Genomic DNA, 15304 nt, shown 5'->3' with positions numbered 1-15304 from the left:
ATGGATGTTGCCATGGCAGGTAGTGTGGAATATAGCACTCTAATTGCTATTGCTACATATATATATATATATGTGTGTGTGTGTGTGTGTGTGTACACATAATTAATATAAGTATATGTTGCCGTGACAGTTAATGTGGAATATAGCACTTTTGTTTATATATATATATATATATATATATATATATATATATGCTCATGTTTGTGTCTGTGTGTGTGTGTGTGTGTATATGTACACATAACTGATATACATATATGTATATGTGGATGTTGCCATGGCAGTTAATGGAATAAACACTCTTCATATATATATATATATATATATATATATGTGCGTGCGTGCGTGCGTGCATGTGTGTGTGTATGTATGTATATGTGTGTGGGTGTATGGTTGTTGCCACATGTGTGTGTGTGCGCACTATTCGTCAGCTGTTGGGGGGAAACTGTCAATACCAGGGATCACAAATTTGGCAAAAAACGAGACATGTCCAAAGATGGAGGCAGGTTCTTTAATGGCTGAACCAGTCGACAGAGTCATTGAAGACCGACACAGATATGGAACGCAGTTCATCACTGCATTATATGATCTTGAACAGATGTCGGTTTAGATACCTCTTACACCCTCCTTTTATTGCAACCAGAACACTGTTAAAAGAGATGGTTGTTGGTGCTGCACAGGAGCCCTTTCACAAGAAATAAATGCCTACCATCTCCAATTTGGGGGATAGAAATGAGGGGAGGTCTAGTTCTCTGGAACCCTGTGCCTCATTCCCAAGCTGTGCCACATATGAGATTTCTACAACCTTGTTTCCCGTTCTGGAGGCAGGCGAGGTTGGCCTAAACCCTATTGCTAACTCTGTCCAATTAAATTGATTTATATTAATTGTCAATTCGCCAACAGTCCCTTGAATGAGTCTGTTTTGTCCAAGAAAGATTCAGACTGTTACCTGCTTTGCCACTTTCTATGACCAGTGAGCTTGCAGTAAAATATCACTCCAATTTGAGTTCCTTCGTCTCTATAAACTTTTAAGTGCTGGTCAGGCAAATCCATATTTTGGCCAAGAGATACCAGGCAGACAGGATTCTTATTTTTAGCCGTTAGAAGACGCGGAGAGATTTTCTCATGGCAGGTAGGCAGGAGTAGGAAAAGACAAGCAGCACTTCCCAAAATCCACCTTTGCAACCACCCAAACGAAGGCACACTCGATGCATCTATGTTACAATCTCTATGTAAATACTATTTCTATGTGCATATTTTAAAACTTAACCTGTATCGCCCCCTTGGTTTCCATCCATTCACTGCTGGAATGAGCAACAATAAATGTCTTGGGAAGCAAACCAAGGGTTTCAAAGAGCAAAACAAGGATGTAGTGCAATTATTTTTTTGAGTCTATACCTTGAGTTTCTGGCATCTTTGGTTGAAGTCCTGTACCATTCAGGAGGAAAGCAAACTCCCAGCGTTCAAAATGAAGCTACACAATGCAACACTTCTTGGATGTCCTGAGCGGCAGCACCTGGAAAAGTGACTTCTGAGATGGGGTGGGGGACTACATTCCCCAAAACAATCCCATTGGGGATTGTGGGAGCTGTAGTTCAAATGCTATTGCTACAAGACAGAGGAGTCTGAGTTATGGAGGGTGCTTTGTACGGTGCATACAGAATGCAACAACAACACACATACAGTGCACAGACCCAGACTATAGGCTAAGAGAGTAGGATAACCTTCCCTGTCTGCTGCACTTGCCCCCACTTCAACCGCTCCATGCCCAGGACCAGAAATGCCAGGCTGAGCACCGTGTTGGGTTTAAAACACCACAAAGAAAAGCCAAGGGTCAATAACACCCAGCCCAACCTTTGGCAGAGAGTTTCGTTTTGAGCTCGGGAAGTGTTTCTTTTTGTTTCTATTTATTTTGCAAAAAGAAGAAGAGGAGGAGGAGGAAAAGTATATTTCTGAGTAAAGAAAATTCTGGCACCCAGGGATGGGATAGCTGATGCCAGTCAGTTGTGAAAGATTCAGAAGCCAAATTGCATCAGACTTGCAGAGCTGCTGGGAGTGGGGTCTATCTCCAGGTTCCTCCTCTTGTCCATCTCCAATGTCCCAACTGTTCATCCACTCCATGCCAGCTTTCGCACCTGTGACCAACGATACTTCAGCCAACAAAGACAGACAAGAGCGAGGGGTGATTTTCTGACTTGCAACAGTGAGGACCCATATCATCCTCGCTTGTACCTTTGGTGTTTCTAAAAGGACAAGTGCCGTGAGGTCAGATGTTGAGAGCTGCAACGGTCTTCACCAGCGTCACCTGCGACTCAGGCTCCGGCTCGTTCTTGTTGTTGTCCTTGCCAGCCAGGACTTTTTGCCGGTGCCGGTCTTCCTGCCGCCGTTTCTTCTCCAGCCGCTGCTGCTCCTTCTTTTGCTTGCTGGACATCTGCTGAAGTTGGAAAGGAGGGGAGAGAAGGCAGGAAACCATGAATTTGGAAAAGTGGCTAGGAACATCCCAAGTACTGCATATACTCATGTAGAAGTCTAGAAATCTAGGTCAAAAAATTGATCCAAAAAATCTGAGTCGACTTATCCACGAGTCAAAGGAAGTACTGTACTTTAATTCTTATTTAAAAGAATGAACCATCCCCTGATGAAAAGCAAGAGTATAATCTGTCCTGAAAGCACTGAAACCCTCTAGTCTCTCATCCATCCAGCCTTAAGAGTGAGCACAAAAAGTTATGTCTGCTGGGATTTTGTAAGTTTTTTGACACTGCTTTGCTTCATCCTTTCCTATATGCCCCTAAGTTTTACCCTCGACTTATCCATAGGACATAGCAAAATCCATCAGTCTGGCCCCAAAACTTGCCCTCGATTTATACACGAGGCCGACTTATAGTCGTGTGTATAAGGTATCTCCGCAAACTACAAATCCCAGCCTTCTACATGGGATATACCCAAGAAGCAACAAAGAGCTAACAAAGAGAGAGGAATATTCACAAATTTGGGGTTTGCTAGACAATATCCAGACAGATTCCTCGGTGGAGGTCCACTCTCAAGGCCTAATATTCCAAATCGCTTTGCCTCCCCTTCCCTTTTACAAACCTTCTGGGCCTGCTGTTTTTTGCTGCCTTGGTTTCCTTCTACAGGGCTCCTTTGAGACTTGTTGTTTTCTACCTCCTGGCTCCCAAATATTCTGGCTCCGCTGCCGTTCTCTTCCCAAGCGGCTGGCCTGGGATGCTGTTTCTGCCTGTTTGCCTGGGTCGCTTGAACCTCCTCAGCATCTATAACAACAACAACAACAAACTTGTATTTATATCCTGCTGACTCCAATTAGCACCGAGGCGGCTTACAGTAAAACAGTCAAAACACAGTAAAATAACAATATGCAAGTCCCAAGTTCTTACCCCCCACTTTAAAATAACAATTAAATCAGTTATGTTAAAAATTCATACTAAAAAGATGAATTAAAACAAATAAACTGGAGGATCTAAGAGAAAGGAGAGCCACGTCTCAGAAACAAAACACTTTCCCTCCCCAGACTGTTACTGCCTGGAGAGAGACCCAGCGTTTCCCCGCTGCCCCCAATTGTTTTTATTTATTGCTATTTTGAACCACAAAACAAAACAAAAAAACCCAGAACCACATCGGTGAAAATGTAAACAGATGCGGCAGCTAACAAGGCCAATGCGATTTTAGGCTGCATCAATAGAAGTACAGTGTCTAGATCAAGAGAAGTAATAGTGCCACTCCATTCTGCTTTGGTCAGGCCCAGTTCTGGGCAAAACAATTCAAAAAGGACATTGAGAAACTGGAGCCATGGGTCCAAAGGAGGGCACCTAAAATGGTGAAGGGTCTGGAAACCATGGAGCCCTATGAGGAATGACTTAGGGAGCTGGGGATGTTTAGCCTGCAGAAGAGAAGGTTAAGAGGTGATATGAGAGCCCTGTTTAAATACTTGAAGGGAGTCATATTGAGGAGGGATCTAGCTTGTTTTCGGCTGCTCCAGAGAACAGGACCCAATGGAGCAATGGATGCAAACTGCAGGAAAAGAGATTCCACCTCAACCTTAGGAGGAACTTTTGTAAGAGCTGTTCGACAGTGGAACAAACTCCCTCGGAGCGTAGTGGAATCTCCTTCTTTCGGGGTCTTTAAACAGAGTCTGGATGGCCATCTGTCAGGGTGCTCTGATTTAGAGTTCCTGCATGGCAGAATGGGGTTGGACTGGATGGCCCTTGCGGTCTCTTCCAACTCCATGATTCTAAATATGTTTGTTGCATAAATCAGATACCAAAGGGATTATACTATACCAAGACTGGATACCGTTGCCCAGATGCAGACAGACCTTTGAAAAGATTTTGGTGAAAATATACCTCCCAGAATTAAGGTTCTGGGAGGGACTGTCCCAGACAAAAGTGAAAAAGGAAACTTTCTCAAGCTCTGTCTAAAGCAGGGATGAGGACGGCAAGTTAAGAATGTTCTGGTACTTACGCAGCCTTTGCACCTCGTTCACCTGAGAAACTGCAAATATCGCAGAGTCAATGTTATAGTCCTCCGTTTCAAGGATCTGGACAATTAAGTCAGAATCCTGCAAACAAAAATGAGACATTGTTGGACCTATTTTGAAGCATTCTCCTTTGACATGCAATGGCCAAAATTCTTCACAGGATATACCCTTAGATATCTCAATGGGAATGTAGGCCATTGATGCTTGTCCCCAAAGTTTAAGCCAAGCCAATGACGCCAAGGCACACCTGAAGCAAGTTTTCCTAGCAGTGCATCCTGCTGTTTTTTAGTGAGACTTGAGTAAACATACTCAAGGATGCAACCTTATGAACACTATACTATGGAAGGTTCTCAAATGTTAGATGGATGAAAAAAGTTCAGCAGCTATAAGGATCCAAATATACCTTAATGCTGATTCTGCTGCAATAATCATTCCTGGGAAATCTCCACAGGTAGCTCATTCATGGATAAACTGCCATTTTGGATCCCAGCCATGGAACTAGAATCCATGAGATCTAGACTGTGAACATGAGCATTTGAGATCCGGTCACGGCCGGAGAATTTAGAAGAGCTAACCAAAGGTCTGGGCCTTTGCCTGACAGTGAGAAAGAAAGCATAAAAGCTAACCATGCAGCCGGTTGCATTCCGGACTTTCTGGACCGCGTCTTCGATTTCATCTTGCATGTCCTCTTCGGGTTTTGCCTCCTTTCCCTTCAGCTGGATTTTCTCTTTTTTACTGGATTCCTTTCTGCTGAGCATCTGGAAGAATGAAGAAGGAAGAGGGGGACAAACAGAAGATGCGACTCTGATCAGAATCCCATTTTCCAATTACTTCTGTCTTCACAATGCTAAAGAAAGGAATGGAGGGGTATGCCAGCATTCGGCTAGGCATTGCTCAAGGTTCTCCTTTCATCCTACTCCCAACTCCATTCATGCAGTAGTAAAAAAAGCATGTTTCAAAGCAGAAAACAGTTAAGGAGAAAAGCTCCACAGGCTCTAAGACAGTCAACTGTTTATTCTTTTTAAAATAGCCCTATGCATTTCAGCCTGTACAAGATAAAGCCTTCTTCAGGGGATAAAAACAAACCAAAATACAAATATATTAAAATTATTATTATTTTCTTATATCCTGCCTTTCACTCAAGGAGGAGATATTAAAAGGCCAATACAAACTAAATTATCTATATATCCCATAAAACATTACAGGAATACAGTACAGTCGGCCCTTCTTATACACTGATTTTTATACACTGATTGAAGCTTCCATGGTTTGAAAATGTTCCAAAAAAGTATAAATTTCAAATATCAAACCTTGATTTTCCATTTTTTTTTATAAGGGACACCATTTTGCAATGTCATTATATTTAATGGGACTTGAGCATTCAAGGGTTTTGTTATCCAAGGGGCTCTTGGAACCAAACCCCAGCGTATATCAATGGTCCACTGTATTTTTCACATCTATCTGTGTGTTTTGATCATTGTAAACATATTTTCAAGCATTCTTTCCATCCCTACACAGAACCAACCTCTGTCTGTAGCCTGGCAGGAGCCTCCGCGTTGTCGTTTATCTTCCGGACGCTGTCGTAGTGCTCTCCGTACCGATATGCGATGTGCAGCTCTCTGGCGTTGCCTTTATCTGTCCCGCGAATCTGAGAAAGACGGCATGATGAACATCGCGGCGTTCAGAGCTATTCAAACAGCCTGCCTCAGAGAAGGATGGACTCTCCTTCGCGGGAGGTCTTTTAGGCAAGAGTTTGGATGGCCATCTCTCAGAAGCAGTGGCCATCATTGTTCCTCCAAACTGTATTAATTCTGTGAGACGCTGCATGAGTGGGATTACAATCAGGATGCTCTCAAGAGTATATTCAGTTGAGCACAGTTTGATCTTGATACCACTTCTCTGGAGGATTCACAAGATATATAATTTTTTTCTACAGCTTTGTGGAGAGGTCTATGAAACCTCAATAATTTTATGAGGGATTTCATCCCTTTGCCAGTTCTCTCACTTCATAGCAAGGATGTCTTTGCCTAAAATGGGAGGGAAACTATCTGGAGAGGATGGCTAGTTGCAAGAGGAACACCAGCACCAAGTCAGCCTAAATTCAGATGTCCTCAGGCTTCGGTTTGAGGAAGACACAAGTTTTTGAGCTGGGAAAATCCGCACTCTGGATCCTGTGGCCCTGAATCCTCCCTCATGTTACAGACTCATAGAATCATAGAGTTGGAAGAGACTGCAAGGGCCATCCAGTCCAACCCCTCGCCATGCAGGAACTCTCAATCAAAGCATCCACATTGACAGATGGCCATCCAGCCTCTGTTTAAAGACCTCCAAGGAGAGAGTTTCCACTACACTCCAAGGGAGTTTGTTCCACTGTCGAACAGCCCTCACTGTTAGGAAGTTCTTCCTAATGTTGAGGTGGAATCTCTTTTCGTGAGTGGAATCCTTCTTTGGGGGTATTTAAACAGAGTCTCCTTCTTTGGAGGTATTTAAACAGAAGCTGGATGGCCATCTGTCAGGGGTGCTTTGATTGTGTGTTCCTGCATGGCAAGGGGTTGGACTGGATGGCCCTTGGGGGTTCCTTCTAACTCTAGGATTCTATGTCTTCCTGCATGGCAGAATGGGGTTGGACTGGATAGCCCTTGGGGTCTCTCCTAATTCTCTTATTCTATGACAGGCTGCCCAAGACATTGCAGCCCTGTTCGTTTAACAAGGTCTGCCCAAGGTTGGCAAAGACATGTGGATACCAGAGCTTGGGAAAGTTACATGACTGGATGACAACTCCCAGGACTCCAGATTCTGGGAACAAAGGTGTTAGAAAGTCAATTTCCTCTTCCTGCAAGGGACAACGCAGCAAACGGACAACTCTGCGTCTCTTGGGGCTTGGAGCCTTACCTGCCACAGAGGGGCATTGAGCTGATGGATGACGACGTTCACTTGATTGTTCCTCGCAAAGGCCACAATAGCGTCGTTGCCGGCGAACGTCCCTGGCTGGGCCAAGTTGGCAACTAGAAGAAGGAGAGATAAAATGTATGCGAGGGAATGAAAACGTTGTACCTGGAATGATGCGCTACAGGCAAAACAGCAGAGACCAGCAGGAGAGGTGACAAGAGAGACCGAAGAAGCCCTACCTTTCGCTCTATCTAATACATTTCTTCCATGTTAACTCAATCATTATATTAATATTCTTACTGGATTCCTAGAAAGATGTGGATATCCCTGAAATGCAATAACAAAGATGTGTGTGTGTGTGTGTTAGCGCCTCTCAATGCTCTTTATGTTACTGGAAGTGTGCATGATTTAAAAAGAGGTTTATTTGGGAAGACAACGCTTTTGCAGTTGCAACAAAATCTCCCTGTGTGCAGGATTAGTGTGATGGGCTCACTATTATGTTAAGTTACAGCCATTTATTTATGCTCAGGAGCACAGGAGCAGGAAGTACAGAGGTCTGGAGACCGTAAAGCTCTGGGAGGAGAGACTGAGGGAGCTGGGGATGTTTTAGCCTGGAGAAGAGAAGGCTAAGAGGTGATATGATGGCTTTGTTTAAGTCTAGTGTCTAGATCAAGGGAAGTCATAGTGCCACTGTATTCTGCTTTGGTCAGGCCCCACCTGGAAAACTGTGCCCAGTTCTGGGCATCACAATTCAAAAAGGATGTTGAGAAACTGGAGCCATGTGTCCAAAGGAGGGAGACTAAAATGGTGAAGAGTCTGGAAACCATGAATCCCTATGAGGAGTGACTGAGGGAGCTGGGGGTGTTTAGCCTGGAGAAGAGAAGGTTAAGAGGTGATATGAGAGCCCTGTTTAAATACTTGGATGCCATATTGAGGAGGGAGCAAGCTTGTTTTCTGCTGCTCCAGAGAATAGGACCCAATGGAGCAATGGATGCAAGTTATAGGAAAAGAGATTCCATGGCGCGTTATAGACGGGCCTTTAATACGCCCCTGTCACGTGCTAGGGGTTGGCCGAGGACCTAGCATCCATACCGGCCTCACCCCTAGCACGTGACGAGGGCGTAAAGATGGCGGTGCCCTATACACATGGGCGCCGCCATCTTTACATGTCGGACGCATAGCGTCCGCACGTCATGCGGTGCTTATGACATCGCAAGTGCGCCATTGGCGCCTCACAGCGTCATAACTGCGCCGCAGGAAGAAGCTCCATTTTGGAGCTTCTTTTTTGCTCTGCGCGGGAGTCATGCGGTTTGGCTGCTGCGGCTCCCTCGCGGAGCAAACAGCAGCGCCGGCAGACCGCCACAGTGGCGGTCTGTAGCGCACCCATCTCAACATTCGGAGGAACGTCCTGAGAGTAAGGGCTGCTTGACAGTGGGTGATGCTGCCTTGGAAAATGGCGGAGTCTCCTTCCTTGGAGGCCTTTAAGCAGAGGCCGGATGGCCACCTGCCAATGGGGATGCTTTGATTGAGAGTTCCTGCACGGCAGAACGGACCAGGACTTGGGGGCCCTGGGGCTCCTGCCATGGCGGACCCACCGTGCTTCTCGAAGGGGACGTCGTCCTCCACGAAAGGCTCGAAGTCCTCCCGCCGCCTGATCATGTAGTCCACCGTTTCCTGGCGGTATTTGAGGTGGTTCCGGGAGTGGCCCTCCAGCTGGTCCCCAAGGGCCCGGAAGAGGCAGTTCCTGAGGGAGGGAAGGAAGGAAGGCAAGGCGGCAGATGAGCGTCACATGCAGCAACCCTGAAATCCTACTAACCATCCTATTCACTTTGCCGCTGTTGTTCTTCTGTGCCTTTGGGTCGCTTCTGGCGTACGGTGGCCCTAAGGCAAAGCTATGCTGGGGTTCCATTTGTCTCCAGCAACATTTTCACAGTCTGTTCAACCCATAAAAGCATCGCCTTTATTTTGGACTTTTGGAATCCCAGAAGCCCCGTTGTCTTAAGGCTGCATCCGCACTGCAGGAATAACCCAGTCTGGCGCTGCTTTAACTGCCATGGCTCAATGCTATGGGGATTCTGGGAATTGAAGTTTTGTAAGACGCAGCCGGAGAAGGCTAAATATCTCACAAAACTACAAATCCCAGAATTCCATGGAGGTTAAAGCAGCGCCAAAGTGGATTATTTCTGCAGTGCAGCAGACACAGCCTTGGAGACAGAGTTATGGGCGGGGCTTATCCAGAGGACCGCCTTTGGGGGCGTGTCTTGGGACGTCTCAGAGAACGTTGGGATGAGAGTGGGTGGGCGGAGCTTACACTGAGAGAATCTTTTGTAGGCGTGGCTTGGGCATCGGGGCGGAGCCTAGAACGCTAATAAGTGTGAGTGGGCGGGGCTTACACGGAGAGCAGCCTCTGTGGGCGTGGTTTGGGCATCGGGGCGGGGCATATAACGTTGGGATGAGAGTGGGCGGGTGGGGCTTACTCAGAGAGCAGTTGTTGTGGGCGTGGCTTGGGCATCGGGGCGTGACCAACTAAGTGGGCGTGGCTCTACTCACCCATCGCCCGGCACTTCCCGGAGCCGAAGCCCCAGCGCTTGGAGCTGCCCAGCTAAGCCGCCCTCCTCGCCCTCGGGCCGGTTTCGCTTCTCCTTGGCCAGGGCCCTCCGCGCCGCCCGCTCGTCCCGCTTCCGTTCGGCCTCCGCCTTCCCCGGCCGGGCTTTAACCGCCTGCTTCCGAGACATCGCTCCGCTCTAGTTACGGCGCTCGCTTCTGCGCCTGCGCACTTGTGCTTCCTACTTCCGGTCTCCTGACACCGCCTCCGTTGCGTCACGTGACACCAGCAACCCGGAAGCACGGGAACCATAGAGACACCGCCTCCGAAGCTTATGGAGAGCGCGGTCCTAGAGCGGCCCATTGCTCGGGGGTTCTGGGAGCTCTCTTTACAATGGCTTTTATTCCATTGATCCCATCCTCGCCCTGGACTCCGGACTCTATTTATGGCCTTGTTTTCTGATTATTAGGGCCTTATTAGAGTCAAGTGCATAGAATTTGCCCAATTGGCTCTTCTCCAGTCGCTTCAAGTCACACACAAAAGGAATCTTAATCACCCCATATATATATATATATATATATACACACACACACACACGATATATATATATAGGGAGTATAGCTAACTTGAATTTATATATATACATATATATGTATGTATAATTTTCTTTCTACCTATCTATAATGCTAATTATAGCCCCTTCCTGGTTTATATATATATATATATATATATGGGAATAATTAACATTTTGCATATATATATATATATATATATATATAATGTTTTTCTTTCTTTCTACCTATCTATAATGTTACTTAGAGCCCCTTCCTGGCGCTCATATATATGGGTATAATTAACATTTTGAATTATATATATGTGTGTGTGTATACACATACATATACATATAATTATCTAGCTTAACCACAGCCCCTTCCTGGTTCACTTCCTTTGAACCTCCTTCCACTTCTTCACACTTTTGCCTGGCTTCCTCCAAATGAAACCAAAAGACAGGATTCTCTGGCTTTTCACAGAGGAAAACATGGCTCAGCAACATCAAGAGGGAGGTCAAGGCGGCAAACGTTATTAATGCGGAAGGAAAACCGACAAGTTCGGAGCGGCTGCAGCAGTTGGCTTTTGCCTGAGCTGACTGGGAAAAAGGCAAGACTCCGCTCCTCCTCCGTCTTCCCAGAGTTCCCTAGCACTGAGCTGGGGCAGTTAAAGCGGTCTCAAACTGGGTTATTTCTGCAGTGCGTTTGGGACCTAAATTCGCAGCCATTCTTGCGAGCGAAGAACAAAAGAGGAAAGTGGGGAGAGAAAAGAAACGGAGGAAGTGTTGCCCACCTCAGTCCATGCAGAAATGATAGTAGTAATAACGACAATAATACTAATAACATTGATTCATTTATTATCTACTGCCTCTTTCTTCCAACATGGGATCCATGGCATTTTGCATTGGAGTCTCATCTGCCAGTGACGTTTTGCAAAGGCCCAAAGCATCCATGGTTAAAACTCCTAGGACAGGATATCCACCCATCCTTCCATTTATAACCCAGCTCTCTCAGACTAAGACTCCAGGCAGAAAATTACCATTGTTAAAAGCATGCAAAATTAAGATTCAAAATGGCATTAAGCAAAAGGAATCAGCCTGTTTAAAATCTTATTTTAAAGCCAAGATTAAAAACAATACAAGCCCCTTTCTTGTCCTTCCTCATCTTCGTCATGATCAGATAGAAGTTGCTGAGGCTTATGGCAACCCTATGGCTGGGCTTTCTTGGCCAGGTCAGTTCACATTTGCTTTTGCCTTCCTCCAAGGCAAATTTCTTTGGAGCTGGGACTAGCATCTTCTGAGGCTGAGAGAGTGTGGCTTTCCCAAAGTCACCCAATGGGTTTCCATGGCCAAGCGGGGATTCAAACCCTGGCTTCCAATGTCGTCATCGCAGTTGTTGTAGTGTCAAAGCACTACGTTGGTTCACAGAGTATGTTACAGCAATCCAGATGGGACGAATCAAGGCATGGGGAAATCTGGATCCAACCCTGGATTCCCACGGTCTTAGTCCGACGGTCAGACCACTGAAAATGTTGAATCTGAGAAGCGATGGCCCTCCACAACAGCAATGGTCAAGGTATTGACCGTCTCTGCCCTCCTGGATCCTCACGAGTTTTAGGCCACGGGTCCGGCGTGGCTTTCTATCTTTCTGGAAAGGTCCAAGCGGCAGCATTGCCACTTTGGGTTCCAGCAGAGCACCCCAGCCATGGCCAGGCCCCAAATGACCGCAATGCTGAGGGCCCACTTCAGCAGCCCTGCATACACAAAGGGAAGAGCGAGGACCACGAGAAGCACTAAGAGGAGGAGAAGGAAAAGGAGCCTCTTGGCGGCCTCTCTGTTGCCAGCGTCCTCTTCTTGGTCGATGGATTCTGGCCGGCGTCGAGAGTCTGGAAAGCGGGGTCCCTCTCCCCTTGGGTTCAGGTTGGCTGAGGTTCCCTGACAAAGCATCTCCTTGGTGCTCAGGCTGCAGATCAGGCCTCCAAAGACGGTGGTGGCTTTCCGGCAGACGGGGCAAATGATCTCCCAAGCGTCCTCTCGGTTCTGCAGGAGGAGCTTCAGGCAGACGGCGCAGAAGACATGCTGGCAAGCCAGGACTTTGGGCGGCCGGCAAAAACTGTACTGGTCAAAGCAGATGGGACAATCTGTGTCCGCGGCCAAACACTGGACACCCTCTTTCTCGGCAGAAGCATCTGAGTTTTTGAGGGAAACCGAAAATGTTGGCGTGGAGAAGGTGGGAGATTCAATCGCTGATAGAGATGGGAGATCTGAGCCCTGCCCTTCCATACATGTGGCACACCAAAATCTCCCTACCTCATCCGCTGTATTTTCGATTTGCTCTTTTGGGGCCTTTTCCATTGTCTCTTTTACAAGCTCACACGCATCCATTTCCTTCTTTCTTGGTGATTTCCAGAAGCACCTTCCCTTTCCAGAAAGCTTGCAAAGGAGAAGAAGAAGGAGACCCGGTCACAATCACTATATCTAGATCCACAGTAGCAGCGGCAGAGACCTTATCAGGGTCGTTTGTGATTATCACTGGGTTGACTTTGAGCCACTTCAGCCTCAAGAAGGACGTTAATGAGTAACTCTGGAGCCACGTGGGTCTCGACTTCTCTCCAGGAACTCTGAACTTGACTTTGCCCACTGATCCAACCGTGCCAGAGGCCTGCCAGCCATCAACGGCGCTTTTGTCAGGGGTGATTTCCACGTCGGAGGGGAAACAGATCGACCACTACTCTATATTTTAAAGGAATTCTCCAGATAGGTTCCAGATAGCTAGTACAGCTTGCCATTCCTTTCATTAAAGTGGTATGTACATCTGGAATGGACTCACTGCTCCACCAACGTGGGGAGAGACCAGCTGCTGAGACACACAAAGTCTGTACTATCACAGTAAAAAGTTATTCTCTGGGACTGAAACTCCCAGCATCCCCCAATGAGCCTGGCCAGTAACTTTCTTAGGGCCTTTAGATCTGTGCTGCTCAGCTCCTTGAACTGGGACCAGTCCATAACCTGCTGGCTGCCAGTCCACAGAGAGAAGGAAGGAGGGAAGGAAGGAAGGAAGGAAGGAAGGAAGGAAGGAAGAGTTGTAGCTAATGGGTACATCTATTCTGTTTAGAATTCCCAGCCAGGGAGTTCTAGTGCCTCCCTAAACTGCAAATCCCAGGGTCCTATAGGATATAGCCATGACATCTGAAGTGGAACCAAAGTGCTACAGTTGTATAGTGTGAAAGGAAATTTTCACTTTCTAGAAACTCGGGCCTGACAAATTCAGCATGAAATCTTCACTTCCAAGATGAAAAAAGGAGGCTTCTAACTGCTATACAAAGGAAGTGTTTCTCAGCACAAAGACTTCTGTTAATGGAAGACTGATTTGCTGCATGACCTCCTCAGTCGGATTCTTAAGATCCGTCTTGCCACTTAGAGGTCTCTGTCAGGATTACATGACAGTGACTGAAACAACAAGGACCTTTTGAAATGTCAACTGTTTTGTCTCTCCATCCTTCCTTCCAGGAAATGGGGCCAGAGGATTCCCTCCAACATTTCGGAGATCCCTTCCTATCTTTTTTCCTCCTACAGAATTAACTGAGTGCAAAGTAGTTTTGCAGTTTTAACTTAATTTGCAGCAGCGGAAGCAAGCTAAGGACAAAGGGGAGGACGAGAAACCGGGACATTTTAAAAGCAGCTGAAAAAGTGGGACGACAGAGGATTAATTGGGACTGTCCCTGCCCAATCCTCCCATGGCCTTTTATTATAGACTGCTTACTACCTTGTCATTTATTAAAGTCATATGCTGATGATGTCTATATTTGGAATTTATGTGGCTGGCACATTTTGACTTATATTTCTGGGATACCATGATGTGAACCGTGAAGAAAAAGGAGACAGCCTCCAAGGAGGCTCAAGACACAGTCTGACATCCTACATCACAGTTTACGTTTTGAATCTGTAGCTACAGTGAAGAAACATGGCAAAACCCTGACAGTGAATTGTGAAGGTATGCATCTGGGCACAAGCAAGGATGTGCATTGCACACTCCTGTTGCACATCAGGTGGTCCTGTTGTACTCTGTTATTTCCAGACATGCATGATGGCAGGACAGAAAGAAAGTCTTCCTGCGAAGATATTAAAAACTGAGTGGGCTCAGAGAGGGAAATATGGTCTTTCAGACAGTCTGGACCTAAGCCATGTAGGGCTTTAAAGGTCAGAAACCAGCACAGCGCTAAGATTTAAGAAATGTGTTGCCTCAGAGCCCATGCTCAAATCAAGGTTGTTGTGAGCGGTACAAGAACCCGAGTTCACAAGTCTTTCTGCGCAACCTGTATTCCTGGGTTTTGCTCCCAGCCTTCTTAAGAGATGCTCAAGTAGGTTCTCCAGTAACCTAATTCCAGGGAAAAGCTCTTTACTTGTTACTATTGTTAGACTTCCAAGAGCCAGAAATCCACACTGATTGCCTGGCAATCTATCGGAGATCCAGATCCCCCTTCTGCCCAGCCTGAGCATAACTTGTGCAATCTGGGCATCTGAGACGTCCTCGTCACTCTCTTTGGGCATTGTGCCAGGTTGTCAACATGGTGTCTTGGAAATGCTTCCAGCCATTGCTGACTAAAGGGATACGGTTACAGCCGAAAATGGCATCATCGGCCATGTGTGGCCCAACTTGGGAATGTTGAGTCATGTTCCATTTCTTCACAGAAGCAGTTCAACGGGATTTTGGAAAGAGGAACAGAGCAGCTTTGCAAGTGATAAACACCAGAGAGGAATACCACAACACTTTTCAATTCAGTGTGATATTGAAAGCCTTTAAGTCAGTGTTCCCTAGATCCCAAACCTGTTC

At 46.4% G+C, this 15304-nt stretch overlaps 2 protein-coding genes across 4 annotated transcripts; both read right to left on the bottom strand.

The window, feature by feature from the left end:
• Nucleotides 1-519: 519 nt before the first annotated feature.
• Nucleotides 520-10143, bottom strand: OTUD3 (OTU deubiquitinase 3). 3 transcript variants are annotated; one of them, XM_089534433.1, is made up of 9 exons: nt 9929-10143; nt 8974-9122; nt 7382-7494; nt 6015-6137; nt 5116-5247; nt 4474-4570; nt 3088-3266; nt 2230-2431; nt 520-2132 (listed from the first exon to the last, which is right to left on the bottom strand). In XM_089534433.1, exons 1-8 carry the CDS (start codon nt 10111-10113, stop codon nt 2264-2266), a joined length of 1146 nt encoding a protein of 381 aa, XP_089390559.1. In that variant the 5' UTR covers nt 10114-10143; the 3' UTR covers nt 520-2132; nt 2230-2263. The 3 variants fall into 3 exon arrangements, with proteins under 3 accessions (XP_089390559.1, XP_089390558.1, XP_089390560.1); XM_089534432.1 differs by having other exon boundaries at nt 520-2431; XM_089534434.1 differs by having other exon boundaries at nt 520-2428.
• Nucleotides 10144-12084: 1941 nt separating this feature from the next.
• On the bottom strand, nt 12085-12825 carry LOC149307790 (E3 ubiquitin-protein ligase RNF186-like). Its single transcript, XM_089536811.1, has one exon. It carries the CDS (start codon nt 12823-12825, stop codon nt 12085-12087), a length of 741 nt encoding a protein of 246 aa, XP_089392937.1.
• Nucleotides 12826-15304: the final 2479 nt, after the last annotated feature.

Source organism: Sceloporus occidentalis, unplaced genomic scaffold (genome assembly GCF_023333645.1).
Source record: "Sceloporus occidentalis isolate IW3139 unplaced genomic scaffold, rSceOcc1.0.p SCAF_8, whole genome shotgun sequence".
In the NCBI taxonomy this organism is placed as follows: domain Eukaryota; kingdom Metazoa; phylum Chordata; class Lepidosauria; order Squamata; family Phrynosomatidae; genus Sceloporus; species Sceloporus occidentalis.
The sequence above is the reverse complement of the archived record's forward strand: the minus strand, read 5'-3'. Positions and strand labels throughout refer to the sequence as shown.